Source organism: Pseudopodoces humilis, chromosome 4, assembly GCF_049639895.1.
Source record: "Pseudopodoces humilis isolate 2021_Gansu_Grassland_sample_001 chromosome 4, ASM4963989v1, whole genome shotgun sequence".
Lineage (NCBI taxonomy): Eukaryota > Metazoa > Chordata > Aves > Passeriformes > Paridae > Pseudopodoces > Pseudopodoces humilis.
In genome coordinates, this window is record NC_142203.1 from 25,709,533 (window position 1) to 25,726,346 (window position 16,814).

Consider the following 16,814-nt stretch of genomic DNA (forward strand, 5'->3'; position numbering starts at 1 on the left):
AAAACCAGTATTAACAAAATGTCACAATGACTCATCTCTGTTTAGTGACTCAAATGTTTTCTTCCTCTATAGTTAATTGGAAGACATCATGAGAGAATTAAAATACATTTACACAACTGTTTCACCCAGAATTTATCGGCAGAGATCCACATATAAAGCCGCTCTCTGAACACCAGAGTTTATGAAAATTCAAGAAGTGCTCAGCAAAACCTATGAGGGAAAAATGTACCATGAGCACTTGAGAGCAAAAGACATTACCTCAGACTTGGTAAACTCATAGTCTCAAATTTCCTGTGTGCTGTGTTTTAGGAAAGCTTTACTTTGTCAGAATTTGCCCTATTCTTACCTTGCTCCTGCGCATCCCTTTGAGCTATTGCTGAAGACAAGGTAGGAGGTGTGTTTGACTGCTACAGCTATACTATATCTTCAGCCAGAGAGTTTTCCAGCAACTTTGGGTGCATTCTGACCCAGGTTCATAGCCATACACCCAAACAGATCTTTTAGCTCTCAGATTATCCACGTACTCAGAGCATACAGAGAAACCCAGAAACCGAGACATGTGACTCACCTGTACACTCATGCTGTAGTCCTTTCCCGTAGTACCCTTTTTCACAGATACACTCGAACTGGCCAGTGTGGGTGCCACATTTACAGCTTGCCATGATGTCACAGCAGTTTTCGTTTGCCTCGCACAGGTATGAACAATGCGATATATCTTCTTGGATATAGCTACCAGACGGCAGGTCTGAAATAGTATCAATTTATTAACAAAAAATTCAAACAAAAGTTATCCCATAGTCTCACATTTTACCACTGGTGAAACATTTGTTAAAAACCCTAGGCTGCAGTTCTAAGTAGCAGAGATGCCAGTATGAAGCAGAGCCTTGCTATGCTCAACATGCAAAGACTGGTGTCCTTATTCTGGAAAAGGGCTCACTGAAATCCATGGTGCATTCAGATTTTCTCTCTGTTTGAGTCTTAGACACTGCCAGAATGCAGTCTCATTCCCAACAGAAGCTGTTGAGACAGCTTTTCCCAGCTTTGGTGGATGCCTTATTTGGCAGCAGAGGAACATTCGGTCATGGCATGTAAAACCATTTGGTCATATTATAAAATAAAAAGCTTTGGCACATTCATATAGACCAATCCAAACTTACCTGGAACAAACAGGCTGGCAACAAAGCATGAGAAAACCTTATTTTACACTGTTATTTTAAAGTAGCGTGTTTCTAAAAATTATAGCAAATAAATTCAAATGGCTAGTCTGATGCCTGTTCTAAGCTTCAATCAAGCAGCATTGTCAAACAAATGTTTAATCATGTGTTCTCACTTGCTTGTGTAAACCTACCCTATTTTTCAGAAAAAGCTTTTATTTTAGCACATAGCAGATTAAAAGAGGAATCGCAGTCCAAACTCTCTTTTCACCTCTTCCTCTTTCCAGTTTTACTGCATGTATAAGGTCATAAACACAAATTGTATTAACTCTCACACAGGGGGATCTAGATTAGCCCTGAACAGGCTGTTGTTACTGCATGAGACACCCTAAAGGTATTGAGTCTAGTTCTAAGGCGCCTCTTGTACCTGACTACAAGGTTCATCTGTTCAAGCACAAGATACACTGGGCCAAGAGCACAGTCTGTTCTTCACAGACAAAATGAAAAGCTGAATGGATGTAAGTATGTATACACTTCAGTGAGGAGATTTTTGCTCACATCTTTTTGGCAAAAAGTAAAGCCAAGTAAAGTTTATCCTATTAACTGAGGGATGAACACCTCAGCTAGAAAGTATGAGAAAAATAAAAAGGGAATCAACACTACATGAAGTGTGTATATAATAATACAAGTCAGTACTGGAGAGCTTTCTATTCAGACCTCTCTGTCTCCTGCAGATTTCTGAGTTTAGGACATTAATACCTTCATGAAGGGCTCTGCGTGCCAGAGCCTCAAACTCTGTAAAACTGTGAAGAAGGTAACAGTGATCTTCTTTTGGGTGGGATGCCATATCATTCAGCTCTCGGATGTTCCCCTGCCATATCCCAAAGGTGAAGATCTCCACTCCAAGTTCACGCAAGGATGCTGCAATGGGTCTCGGGTCTCCCCCATTGGAATAGCCATCAGTAATGAGAAATATCACTTTCGTAGCATTTCCACGGGCATGCCGTAATATTTGCTGGAAGAGAAAATGAGATTGCACACCTCAGCAAAGGGTTAACAGTGGTAGATCAGTACACTGCTTCCTCCATTATATGGCTCCTTTTATTTGAATTATACAGCTAATAAGGCCCCTGCAAGATCACCCACTAAAACAGAGGTCAAACACCTGCATGTACAGCCTGTGGTTGAACAAGGCCAACCCGAGTCACACTTTAGGTGCTCACAGTTTACACAACCACAGAAATCATGACATGATAAGAAATGAGACACTTTTCATGCTGATTAAGTCACCCATGCATCAGACTCAGCAATGATTCTGACCAGAGTTTAAGTAACTTTGTTCAGACTGAAGTTTAAATAGGTACTACAAACATTGAAAATCTTGTGCAAGACCCAAAATACAATCTAACATATTTTAATGCAATATTATGTTTTGATCCACTAAACTATAAACCCTACTACCGATTTATTGTAAGGCTTCTCCTAACAAGTATTTGGACTGTTGGTTATTTTAAACCCAGCATAAAATTCCCCATTTGTCCCAAATGTTCCTTCATTTGTTGAATGATGATTTCCTCCTTTTCAACAGTTTGCTACTTTAGATTGTCCATTGTGGCCTTAAAAATGCCTGTAGTCCCTTCTACCCTGCTGCTTGCTCCTCCTAATAATACTCCACACAAAGCATTTGTGATACTCCTCAGTACTGCCTGAGAATCCTGCCCATTTCAGCTTTCCAGACTGACAATGTGCTAGGGCCAGTTACTCTCCAAGTAGTTTCAGTTTTTGGGAGACAGGCAGAGCACCAGCAAAAATGTGATGCCAATGTGCCATGGACGAGAAGCCACCCTATGGAGTTGCCATGCTGATGATCAGCCACTGTCTGTCAGAGAGTGAGTAAATAAAGGATGACTACCAACTTCCTATTTGTGGCCAGGTGCTGTCCACAACCCTAAAGCAGGAGATTCTGAAGAAATATTTTCTCCATCCCCTGGGAACTTATGTAGAAAGAATTAGATATAGACTTTCATTGTGGTAGTAGACAAATTATGACCATGTTTGTTTCAATAATAGATTGTACCACGCTACAATTAATGCAAAAGACCACATTTAATAGACCTTTGAATGATACTCCAAAAGACACTGTCATTGTATGACAAGTAGGTTAATATGATTAAGACACTCTTAAAAAGCACAGATTCCAAAGCCAAAGATTAACCAAGCTGAGCTGTTTTATTACAAAATCTTTATGTAAGTCTTATGAAGCAAATTCGTCCAGCTTTCAGGTCATCCAAAAGCTTACTAGCTAGGCCAGCCTAAATAACCTGCAGAGTTTTTATACCCCTACCCAGAAAGCCAGGCCACATTTTAGGACAACTGGATTTTGATTTGTCAGTTCACTGACTTCAGGTAGATGCTACGCAAAACAAGCACACACCCCATAAATCAAAGCACATACCATTGGCACTGTGGTCTGAGAGACTGCCAAGCCATGTTTGACTGTTGGGCTTGATTTTATTATTACTTGTTTGCAAAGCCCAAAGGGAGTGAAACCAAATTCTCTTGCAGACAATAATACCCTTCACAAATCAAACTTATTGCTCCTCATATTGCTTAAGTTATAAGTGGAAAACCAGAATGAAGTGGGAAAGTAGAATGAAAAGAATCAGGAAAAAAAAGACAAGAGAAAGGGCAACGTGAAGACAAACAGTAGGAAAAATGTACAAATGCCTAATTTCAAAATGCATTCTGAAACTGATGCTCTAAGACAAGTGACTGCAGGCAGAGATGGTAGTGTTATTTATAATTAACATGTATAATTAACATATTTAGCATTAACTGTGCTATTTTAAAACAGAATATAGGCAACTTAAACTTCTATCCAACTTCTTAAGTATTCAGGCTGATATTCTCCACTCAGGATGTTTGTCTAAAGCTATTTCAGTAAAAATGGCCCTTTTTCTGAAAAACAGGACAAGGAAAACATATGTTCCATCCTCACTCACTTGGTTTTGGCAACTGTAGCATCTCTGAGCTTTGAAAAAAGAAATTTCAATCTGCAAATCTCATAATAAAGGTGGAAAAATATGCCCCAAATACATGCAAGTTGTGGAATGTTCCTAACCGAGGAAGAAACCACAACTTACACAGGGTGAAGAGACATAATGGAGATTGCCAGTGCAATTCTCTGAAGATCCCACCTACACCCAGATTGCTCTAGCAGAATGTGATTTCAACTCGTGATTGTGTCATAACATGTACAGAAGGGGGAACAAAGCTCAGTTTTGGAAGAATGGCAATTTCTGTAGTATCCTCCAGCACCATTTCCCTCAATGCATAACAGAAAGCTTCACACGCTTTGCAGATGAAGGTAGGGGACAGCATTCCACATTGCCCTGGTTCTTCAGCAATTAATGCTCATAATCAGCAACAATCAAAGTTCCATGTTTTCCCTAAACACAGAGAAAAGTCTTCAGGGCCAGTGAACAAATGAGCTTGGGCCCCAGTAGCCTAGACAGGACTACAGATATCTCAGGGCTATTTAATTCTGACTAGCAAATAAGCAGGGATTTTTGTTTTACAAAATTAGACTGCTACAAATCTCCTCTGAAACTCCTGAAACACAAATCCTCCATGACTTTCCATGTAATCAAGAAAGTTCCTGGTCTCACGAAAAATTGCTTAGCAAGACCTTTTAAAATACGTGGGTTTGAGTAAGCGGAAAGCATCAGTAAAATACCATCTTTGAGGAGAAAATAACTGTTTTTGAGGGGAAAATATGTCTTGGCTACATGACCTTCTGATAAGGCAAGAGCCAACATCTCTTCTGTCCTCTGCATATCAAAGGGCAGCCACCTCTTCAAGACAGCACTTCTGTCACACAAACATGAATTGAGCCAACAGGTAAGAGCATGAAGCTGTCCTCCTGCTACCCAGAAGACTTGAATATTCAGGCACCAGGGAATCTGAGTAGAGAAACAGACAGACAAACAGAGAGGATTGCTACATATTGCCCCTAGAAATCAAAACAAAACAAAGCAACTGACCAGCTTGGCCCTCATGTCTTGCAGCTGTAACTGTAGACACAGGATCCCTGCTGTATAAAAACAGAGGAAAACAAGGGACGGAAAGAAACATTCAGCATGGTGGGGTGGGGGGGCAGGGAGGAGATGGGGGGAGGAGACAAAAGTCTGTTTTGAAATAATTTGTGTATGTCCCTTGGTCTACTTAGTATTTTATTTCCTTTTGTGAGGACAAGAGGACAGGCCACCATCCTGTCAGAGCTGCTGACAATCCAAGTATCAGTCTCCATGCTTCTTCTCTGAAATATTTGTGCAACGTTTCACATAATTTTTGTTTTCTCTAACTCTGAATTACAAGCATTCTGAGAAACCTCTCTCTCCTTCCCTCTCCAGAAAGCAGTTTTGAAAACTGTTTTTTCCCTGAACAGAAAGTTCATATATTTTAAAATGTTTGTTCAACCCCTAAACTTGTTCAACGCCTAAACTTGTAAGTACACACAGAGATTGTTCATCAGCCCCTGACAACTTCATGGACTGTATCTACATAAAGATGACACTTTTTCATGACAAGGCTTTGCAGTCCCTTCATAAACTGTCAGGTTCTTCAATAAATACGGTTTAAAAGCCCTCTAAATGGTACTAGTAAGTTTAAAGGATCCTGAGAACCTGTTTCTTTGACAAGAATATCCACATCTGCTTCTGATTTTACCATTAAATGAAACTGAACACCAGCCATAACTCAAAATACAGAGCTGAATGGCCCATTAAATTGAGAATTTAGCCCATTTGGTCACTACTATAAATTAATAGGGGATAAGTACAAACAAAACAAAACTACTAGTGCTCTTGATGATTGAACAGAAATTCACAGAGCCACTAGAAATACCTAGTCTTTTACCATTTCAGTAACTATTTTCTTGTCTACACTTCCTTCAGAGGAGTAGTAGATCAGTCAGTTTCAGTAATCCTTCCAGATCTTAAATAAAACATTCTTTTCACATTAGCGAAAAGTTATTACCATCTGTATTGTGTTCAGTGACTGTTTGGTGTGTACAAATACCTGGCAGTCTAATCAATTTTTTGTGCCAAAAAAAGTCCTTAGAATTAAAAAATGAAGTCTTGTGCAACAAAAGAGTTATCATACAAAATCCTCCTCTAGAAATTCACTACAGTAATGGAAAACCAAATCCTACCAATACAGTTACAAAGCCAGCTAAATTCTAACTTCTGTATTTTTAACATTAACATGAAGTTCGTATCACAAAATTTGGAGATGAGAAGTTTTGAAAGGCAAAGAGTTCTTCAGTCACTTGGCATCCACAGCAATGATGTTGTCAAAGGTTCTTTGTTACTGTCTCAATTACATCTTCTGCACGTAATCCATAAACACACAATCTTGGGCCTGATTCCCATCCTTACTCAGCTTTGATTTTAAAGAAGTTTCTGACAGAATTGAATATCTAGAGTGAAACAAGTTGAAATAGGTTACCCTCTCTCACTTTACAGACCAAGCCTCCAATAACATCATACAGCTGCAGGAGAAGCTTTCCTCAAAATGCTTAAGTTGTAGCCTAACCCTCAAAATAGAATTATCCAACATTCACCTTGTAGGAAAAAGACTATCAAAGGGCTAAAAAGCAAATGTTATTTCTTACAGATCAGGAAGAACCACCACTGCATCTCAGAAGCAAACCAGAAAGCTTTCCACGAGAGAGCCATTCGGCTGTGCTACCCCAGAAGACCACTTACATTGGATTTCTTTTCAGTTTAGGAATGGCATAAAACATACACACCAGGGGATGAGTTCTGAATAGAATCAAATTATTCTTTTTCTTAGATGATCACTTATTCAATACAAAAGAAATAATTTCCATTTTTTAATATTATAGAATTAATTTACCTATCTATAATGTAACATTTTCATTATTAAGCTTGTATTAAAATTAATAAATGTTAGTTTATTACAAAAAACGCTGTGTAGATCTGGTCCATATATTCATAACAATATTAAAATAGTACCTCCTAATTTATCATAGGTGCCTTCAGAAGCAGATCATCATTTTATTTACAAAGGAAAATGGCAATGCTAAATCCCTTTGCCAAGCTCAGCCTCTGTTCCAAGGTTTCTTTGCTTTCACCTTTCCTGCAGGTAAAAATGTCCAAATTTGACAGGAGATTTTATGCAAATAAATATTCAATAAAGAAAAAAATAATCAGTGCTGTGATCAAACATAGCTTTTGGTGAAGCTGAGACATCACTGAATCCAGAGCACTCCTAAGAAACCTGGCCATCTCACAAGGGTAATGCAAGGCTAAGGGGTGACAAATACAGTTCCCCTTCATCATGAAACTGTTGCCAGGTGAAGAATTGTTTACACCTGGTAGGTTAATGAAATGCTTGTTCTTCAAAAACCACTGACCTATGGAACCACACAATGCTAATTCTGCAGGAAGAAGAACTGGAAAGCAGCCAGCCCAATTGTGCAAACTTTTACCAGTTCACCAGGCATTGTCTTTGGGGTTGCCCACCACCAGGGATCACCAGTCTCCCAGGACAGAAAGCATGCAGAGGGAAGGAAACATAAGTTTACAACTTTGGGAAAATGATTATCATATATATGCTTTTTTTCTGAGAAAACCTATGAATATATATGTAAAATATAGTATATAATCCGGAGCTTTTTCTGCAGTCACAAATATCTGCAAGATATTTTGGAAGAGATATCCCCTCATGCATCCAACTGAATAAAGAATGCTTGCTTCTTCATGTTACATTGGTGCTAAGGAGTTTTATTTTATTAATTTTTGGTAACAATACAAATGCTATTCTTGTACGTAAAAGACCTGGCTACATCTCCTGAGCTCCCTCTCTAAAACAGCAAAGGTCTGATTTCACCACCTTTTCTTTCGTTATTTTCACTGCTCAAATCAAATTAATCTTATCCCCTCTTTAGGATTCATAAAATGAACGAAAAGATATTCCACAGTTAGAGGTTTTGGCTTCCAGCCTTTCTGCACTGCAACACAGACTCTAGAGAATGAGCTGTTACCTATCTAGAAGAAATAAACTAATATTAAAACTACCCTTGGATATTCCCATAGCAAGAAATGCACTCTTAATTCAGAAAAAAATATGTATTTATAGAAATAATCTGTATATCTAAAATATTTAAATAGTTCTTTCAGTAACTGCCTGGCATGACCTGAGTAAATCCCACAACTGTGTCACACAACCCCAAATATAGGGATGAAAGCACAGGTGTAAAAAGCCAGGCATGCTCATGGCCAGGAAATGTACTGATATGACATCTGAGCAAAGACTGACAGATCTAGTAATGTTCAGATGGGGTAAAAGAGAGCTTAAGGTCCTCTTACCCATGCATATATATAAATACTTAATGAGAGGGGGAGCAAAAAAGATGTATACAGAATCTTCTAATTGGTAGCATGAGGCAAGTAGCACATATCTAAATATCAACATTCCACTTAAAGAGAAGAAGCAACATTTCTGCTGCAAGAGTGATTAACCATTGAAACTGATTTCCCAGAAAGTTTATGGGTTCTCCATCCCTGGGTATATTCAAACACCAACTTAGACACAGTCCTGAGCAGCCAGAACAAAAGCCTAAACCCAAAATCACCACTGGCTTTACAATTACAGTATTATTATTACATCATATTACAGTATATTATTTCAGTATTATTATTACAGCTATTAGAATTTTGACTCACACAGTTGTGTTAGAATTGTTGGACCTGGTGATTTGAAATTGTGTAGCTTCCAGTTTTGAGCTCTGAACTAGAAAGAACAGAATGCACCTGGTTTCTAGGTAACAACTAACATGCATATCCTTCCTCTTCTATCATTTTAAACTCCTCTAAGCAGGACATTAAAAAATGGGGCATATACATAGACATCTTCTGAGCTTTTATGCTATATAACTTTTTAACAAGTTTATCAAGACTTTGCAAAGTGGCTGGAGACCTTTATATGCTGCCATGTTGTATGCTATATTCAAAATATAATTTGCTAATAGATCTCAATTTTATTTGAAAAATGAAGTTTTCTTTGTCTCTGAATGGTTTCCATCATTAATATAACAAAGATATTACTTGATTTCTTTAGTACTGCTCTGGTCTTCTGCTAATAATAAAAATAGAGACTCAAAAAAATTTTACTAAGTACGTAACTGATTTTAATGTATTTTCAGATCAAGCATTCACATCACTATTGACTAGTACATCTGCCAAATATTTGTTTCATTTGTGCTTAGTTTAAACATTTGTTATTTTAAATAAGCAGAGAAAAAGAGGAAAAGCTGAACTGAATAATTAATTCCAAAATGACAAACACAGTTCATGACCTGGCCTATCTACTCCTAGCTGTTACTACTCAATTATCATAGTTATCATCTGAATATTTTTTTTTCCCCTCCAGGACTGCTAGAATTGAGCAACACTAACACAAAGTTATCACTGATAAGAGATGTCCCAGACCAGATGGGTGTGGGGGAGTGTTTAGGAGAGAAACCCATCTCTGCTTAACTGTTCATACTATGTATGCTTAGCAGAGCACCAGGACTCTGAACGTTAAAGCTCTTTACAGACTGCTGCTTACATTCAAGGAAGCATTTAATCTTCCTGGTTGAGGTTGCCAGTGACACCTTGAACCAGAGGGAGTATCATAATTTTAACAAGAGCTTTTGTTTTGGATTGTGTTAATAGAAAAGTAAGACTGTGTCATAGAGAAGTAAGCAGTTCCAAAAGTTGAGCAGAGTGCTGGTCCTACAAAGAACCTGTTGCTAAAAGGAATAGCACTTTTAATTTCTGCACCTAGAAAAGTCAGAAAATGCTGAGCATCGCAAACATGCTGTCCCACCTGGAAAATCTGACTCACAAATTCCAGTAACATATGGAATTGGTGGACAAAGGGTAAAATATGTATCACAGAACATGTAAAATAAACATTCAGAAGTTTAATGCTGAGGCTTATGTCTGGAACTTCTGCTAAATATGATGTATTTTGCTGTAAAGGCCTCTCGTAAGCCTAGGAAATTAATTAAAAATAAACCAACTTATTTTGTCCTGACTTCTTCAAAATTTTAGTGTTGGGGATATATTTCTTATCTCAGAACAAATCACTCAGCAGCTTTTCTGGTTTATCATTGTATCTCTGAAGCAAAGCACATGCTCAGACTGATTTCTCGGTGAGGGTATTAACTTTTAAGGACTGGGTTTCAGAAGGGGCTTATTGTCAGACCCTTCCAAAAAAGGCTGAGATGACAATAAAAAATGGTTTTCTCATGAAAAGGAATTTCTATTCCTGAAACATTTAGGATGATATCATCCAGATACCATAGTGGTAAAAGATTTCATTCACTGTATTGTTGGTTCAGATATTACAGGCATGAGATTTGTTTAATTTTGTGCAGCAATATCTATACAGACTTCCAAATTACAGACTTCTGATTAGACCAAAATGTGAGACACAGTTTTGTAAGCACAAGCAGAAGGATTCCAAAGAAAAGGTTTTCAGCTAAAGAAAAACTTAATCCTGATTAGGCAGCGGCAGATACTATGCTAAACAGAGCACTTTTTACCTGTCCCAGCCAAAAGGTCAGAGAAAAATTAACTACTTAATAATTTCTAAATGTAGGTATATTTCAGGCTTGGTCTAAGGGCAGTGAACAATGTACAGATGTGTATCTTGTCTCTGACCCTGCCCTACTAATCTTGTGAACGAACCCCATGCATAGTTGGAGTATGCAGGACCAGTACTCTCCACAAAAAACATGCTGATTAAAATTGGAGATTTGGAGCTGACACTAGAGATGGCTGGTGGGAGTGCTACTTTCAATTTGGTAATCCCTAACTACCAGCTCTGCAATTGCAAAGGTGGCCACAGAGGTAAACCAAGTTGACTTTCGTTTTTTTTTTTTTGCCATATCTTTAACGCAGACTCCCAAGGCCATCTCAAAACTCAGAGAAGCCAAATGCTGTCAAGAAGTCAGTTAGCTCTAGCTGACCTAAGCCATCATCACATACTTAGAGCATGATGCCAAAGACAACCTAGAATCTGCTACTCTCACATTTTTGCCTGCAGATTTTGCAGAGGTCATAGGAATAAAAATCCACAAACACATGCTTGATAACCAGACATGAATGTTCATTTTCTTAGTGAGAGGGCATTACTTTTTTTCAAAGAAAAAAACTTAACCAAGTATTTGTTAAGAAAAGATTTTCAGTTCTTTAGCTTCAATAAACTTTTAATTTTAATTTGAAAATGAGATTCTGAATCTAAAAATGCACTGAAAATAAAAGCTAATTTTCCAAGTGGGTAACAGTGCTGCATCTTGTACTTTTGTGCTTTTGTCATACAGAAGAAACAAATCGACCATTACTTAATTAAACGAGCATTAAATAAACATTAGAACTGTTTATCCTAAACCGATATGTGCTTACATTCTTTTGAGGGACCTTTTTAAAAAATATTTATTAATCATAACACAGAGCATGGAATTTGACATGCTGGTGGGACATTTGTCATGCTCCCTCAATTCACATTAGATACAAACACCAGATTTCAAAGAACAGATTTTCAAAAAACATGCAATTTTATTCTGTAGATGGCAAACTTTCCACTTGCACATACCTAAACCAACTTCAAATGAGTGAAGAAGAATTATAAAAACAAAAAGATTACCTTTAGTGCAATTATTTTTATAACGCATTACTCCCAAAGGCTCCCTCTTTTCCAGACTTTTTACAACAATTGACTTGTCTAAGGCTGGCTGAGTACTATCTCTGACTTCCACTTCAATTATGAAGAGAAATTGTTTCCATTTTACTTCCACTGAAAGACAGAAATAAGACTACTTTCTTCTTAGAAGATGTAATTTTATTCAACACATTGCCATGTGCAGTAGTTTGAATAATTTTTATTTTCATCTTTTTTTAAAAGAGATTAAAATGGAAACCAATGCAGCTTCAGGATGTTTAAACTGTCCACCAATAAAGATAGCACACCAATGCTGACATATATGTAACCATGACTCTCAGCTGCTAAAACAAGACCCCATTAAACTTCCATCATTGCATGATGACCCCTCAGTTCTGTTTCAAAACCCATCTGGTAACAAAGGCACGTCCCTCCCACGAGGCATAATGGGTGCTGTTAGCAGTGGCTATCTCTCAGGATCAGAAGGTCCAATACAGCTGCCTACAGGTCTCTCAACACCTCTCCACCCGGGTCCTTTGGCTTTAGATGCATTCCTTAAGCACTGGGAGCAACACTCACTCAAACCTGTTTGTATTTTCAATTCTGCTTTGGTTCTATCTTGCTGTCACAACAGCACTGTAGCTTTCCATAATGCAATAAGCAATCTGCTTAACATAAGCTGCATGTAGTTTGTGCTGTCCCACCAACTTATGCTGTGAAAAACTGAAGCCAAAGAGTTTTGAATTAATGAGCTCAGTTTCTTCCCCTTTCTAAGACTGTTTGCATGTGCCTTAAAAGAAAGACTCTGAAAATGAGCACCTGCTAGCTCAAGCATGGCATGAAATCATAAATGGGGTGGCAAACCCAAACATCAATAGCAGTTCAGCCATTCTCGTCAGGATGTTGTCTCTTGCCACTGTCTCTTACGGTATATTTGGCATATTTCTGTGAATTGCATAGAATTTATCTTTAATCTGCTGGGTAGGAATGCCAAAGTGTGGTCTACATGGGAAAAGTTAGGAAGGACAGCTTTGACAGAACACAGAAACTGCAGTAAACTTGTCAGCATAGTACCTTTGGAGAGGATGCAAAGCTGCAGTGCCAAGGAGAACTCTCTTATGTTTTCAAAGAAGATGGACATTGCGTGGTTGTGCAACAGTTTGTCAAACTGAACAGGTCTGCTTTTAGGATGATTTGTTGATCCAGGTTCTGAGACAGCAATTGCTATGTAAATCTTACTCCTGTTCACTCATGTTCCCAAGTCATACACTAACTGGCCTGATGACCTTGCAGAATTCACTTATCTCTCTGCCTCTGTGGTTTCAGTGGAACCACCACCGATGAGATGAATTACCCACTTTGAGACCTACCAAAGGGGGCTGCATGACTATTTAAGTGCTGGGTTTATCCTAACAATGCACTTTATTTCATTTTCTGTTACTGTAACATGTAAGTGATACAATCCCAGAGAATTTGTAATGCTTTGCAGATACTTTCAAGTTTGGAAAACAAGCAGAGAAATCTGGTCAGAAGGAATCCCAAATTAAAGTGTATAAGAAAAAGAATAATTCAAAAAAGAGACATTTTAGAAAAGTGAAAGAAGAAATAATTATGGGTTGTATCAAAAGACAGTTAAAAACATAAAGCAGCAGTCTAAGAGTCCCCAGGGAATAGCAGTTTTGTTATTCTTAAAAAACTTTATAGATTTATTCCAGAAGTAGTACTTTAAACTAAGAACAGTAATTTTCTGAAGAGTGTCTAGTAAGGAGTGTATTCTCTGAAGATGTTAATTTGTCTGACATGAAGAAATCATACTGAAGAAAACCACAGTACAGTCTCTTTAACCAAGAACTAGTAAGCAGACCGGAATTTAACCTTGTTATTCTATCTTAATTTTCCCTGTCACCATGTGAATATTTTTCTTCCCACATTCTTATAAGAACACAATGTAAAATGACAGTCATGCTGTTGCAGCCACAAAGTTTAGCTGGGCTCAAGAAACTAAATTGTAGGTTTCTGAAGGGATTTTTTGTTTGTTCTCTTTAAAGATATCATTAGTCAAGACTTCATATCAAGACAACAGATGGTATTTCTTAAGCTTATATTTTGTTTTTAACGGTTATTTTTAACTTGAATCATTAACTTTTTCACACAACACCCCTGGGATGGATCTATATTGAAACATGGCTTCACAGTGGAAGATCTAATACAGGGATGTGTTTTCCTAAAGCAGGTTTGGCATGTACAGCGCTGAGCACATTATACAGTGAACTTGCTTTCTCCTGCCAAAAGTGAAGAGAATAATCTCTGCCAATTTCATATGCCCAGCAGTGATGCACCTCTTGCAATCTCACTCCTCAGCTCCAAATGAGAATATGTGTTTCCAGACAAGTGCACCCAATGCTCAGCTACAGTACACTACAAGAAATTAGATGTTTTTAAAAAAAAAATAATAATAAGAATAAAAAAAATATATATGTGTATATATATATATATATATATATATATATATATATATAAATCTCGAAAATGAGACTTGGTTTGGTGGCTGTTTCTGAACATAGAGGCCAAATGACAAAGAAGAACCAGGCCTAGCCTTGTAAAAAAAGCGTCCTGAGTGGACTGGCTGTCCATTAACCATCTACTGGGAAGTCTCCCCAGTATGATCAAGCGCCAGCACATGTTCAGGAGCTGTCTAGACCAAATTTCTGCTGTCTGTATGACAGCGCGACAAGTGATTGTGTTAGGGTGTCTGGCATGTCTTGGGGACATGCCCCTATTTATTAGTAGCTTAAGGGGACCTTTGTAAGTCATTAGCAATTAAAACAGACACCTGGCAAGAGTACGTAGGTTATGTCTGAGAGCTAGCGGGCACTCAAGTCCTGCTGCCATGAAACCAGGCAGGCATCTCAGATGCCAGACTTGACTCATACCTATCACTTCTGAAATTGAGACTCGGGCTCCATGCCCCTTCAAAGAACGAATTTCACACATTTGTTTGCAAGGGCATCAGGAAACATGGGAGCTGCAGGTGCAAGACAGGTACGGGGAGATAGTGACTAATGGCTCGGACGAGACTTCTGCATCCCACACTATTGCACACCCCATCATACAGCCCTACACCCCTTGTCACGGAACACCCTCGAACAAAGCGGAGAGCCACATTCCCACACCACGCGCTGCACAGCGCAGCGCACACCGAGCCATCGCACCCCAGCACCCCACGCACTCCTGCGACTCACATCGCCGCGCCTTCCCTCGATGCCGAGACACACAGGGCACCCCGCACCTCACGGCACCGCCGCCCTCACCGCACCCCTGACCGCGCATCCCCCGGCATCGCGGAGCCCGCGCCCCAGCCCGTCTCACCGCCGCCTGCTGGAAGGCGCCCTTGGTGTAGGTGCCGCCGCCGCGGTAGGCGATGGCGGGGATCTCTCGTCCCAGCAGGGCGCACTTGTGCTGCTGCGGCCGCCGCCGCGAGATGTAGTCCACGCGTGGCACCACGTTGCTGCGCGAGGAGAAGGTGACGATGGCGACGCGCGTGGCCGCGGGCACCACGGGGAAGTCGGAGAGCAGCTTCTTGACGAAGCGCAGCTCGCTGAGGAAGTTGGCCGGACCCACGCTGGACGACTCGTCCACCAGGAACACCAGCTCCAGCCGTCCGCTGCGCGCCCGCAGACGCCGCACCTGGCGCTTGAAGGCGCGCCCCAGCTTCTCCACTTTGCTCTCCGTCGTGTCGGGAAGCGCCGGCGCCTCCAGGGAAGGCGACGCGAAAGGTGGGGCGCGGAGGAGCGCGCCCGGCTGGCCGCCCGGCCGCCCCGGCGGCCCCGACGGCGACAGGGACAGCGACAGCCCCCCCCAGCAGCAGAGAGCCACCAGGGGCCCCATGGCGTGGCGGCGGGCGCGGGGAGACGCCGGCAGCCGCGGGAGAAGAGCTGCTGGTCGTCCCCTGACGCCCCACCTCCTCTCTACTCGGGGGGGCGTCCGGCCTGCCTCTCTGCCTGCTTGCCTCTCTGTCTCCCTGCCGGCCTCCCCGCCGGCCCCCGCAGGTATCCGCGCCCTTTAATCCCCCCCGGCTGGGGCGCCGCCCCTCGCACGCCCCTCTCCCCGTTTTCCCCTCCTCGCCTTTCGGAAGCGTTCTCCCCCCGCGTCCCTCCCCGCCTCCCGCAGCCCCGTCCCGCCCCGATGGGTCCCACACGGCTGGCAGGGGACAGCCCGACAGCGGGGAGGGTGGCGGTCACTGGAAACGCGCCGAGCAGAAGCGAAGGGGACCCCCCGAAAAGTGAGGAGCGCCTTTTCCGCTCCCTCGCCGCGCGGGTTGGAGCTGCTGTTCGCGGGGACGGAGTGAGGGCTTGCACTGAAACGTGCTGAATTAATCGTGGTTAATTTAGCTCTTTGTTTTGCGGGGAGGATGAGCCTGCGGCTGGGAGGTTTGAAGGGTCCATATGCTCTGGTCTCTCTCCTGGCTCTGTCACAGTCCCCCTCTCTTGTTGACTTCTTGCACTTCAGCAGCCTGAGGACTCGGTTTTTCAACTTTCAAGATGTAGCAATACTTCATTTATGTACATCTCACAGAAATGACAGCGAGGTGTCCAGATATGTGGGGTGAGTGTCCACAAGGGTGTGTGCATAAAAGACAGGGAAAGCACTTGCATATGTACATGGACATGTGTACGCAAACATATACATTGATGTAGCAACAGTGACAATAAACTGCTTGTTATGAAAAATTCCTGGTTGCCATGTGTGACATTACAAGCCATTTCTCGGAAGAGGTCCTGTGCTGTCTTGCTGTCTGTAAATCACCTTAGGAGAGAGATATACTTGCAAAGAGACCTCCTGCAAAATTCAGAGCCCACTACCCTTCAGTCAACCTTAGTACAGATTTAATTCTCAAGAATATTATGAGTTGAGAGCTTTGGT

General features: G+C 40.8%; 1 protein-coding gene across 2 annotated transcripts in view; it reads right to left on the reverse strand.

The window, feature by feature from the left end:
- SVEP1 (sushi, von Willebrand factor type A, EGF and pentraxin domain containing 1) overlaps positions 1-16,587 on the reverse strand; it is a 119,087-nt gene extending 102,500 nt beyond the window's left edge. For both annotated transcript variants that reach the window (XM_014259512.2, XM_014259511.2), the window contains exons 1-3: positions 15,261-16,587; positions 1,914-2,169; positions 569-745 (exon numbers count right to left, since the gene is read on the reverse strand). In XM_014259512.2, coding sequence (XP_014114987.2) covers positions 569-745; positions 1,914-2,169; positions 15,261-15,779 — 952 coding nt within the window. In that variant the 5' untranslated portion in view covers positions 15,780-16,587. The remainder of the gene's footprint in view (positions 1-568; positions 746-1,913; positions 2,170-15,260) is intronic.
- Between the last annotated feature and the right edge of the window lie 227 nt (positions 16,588-16,814).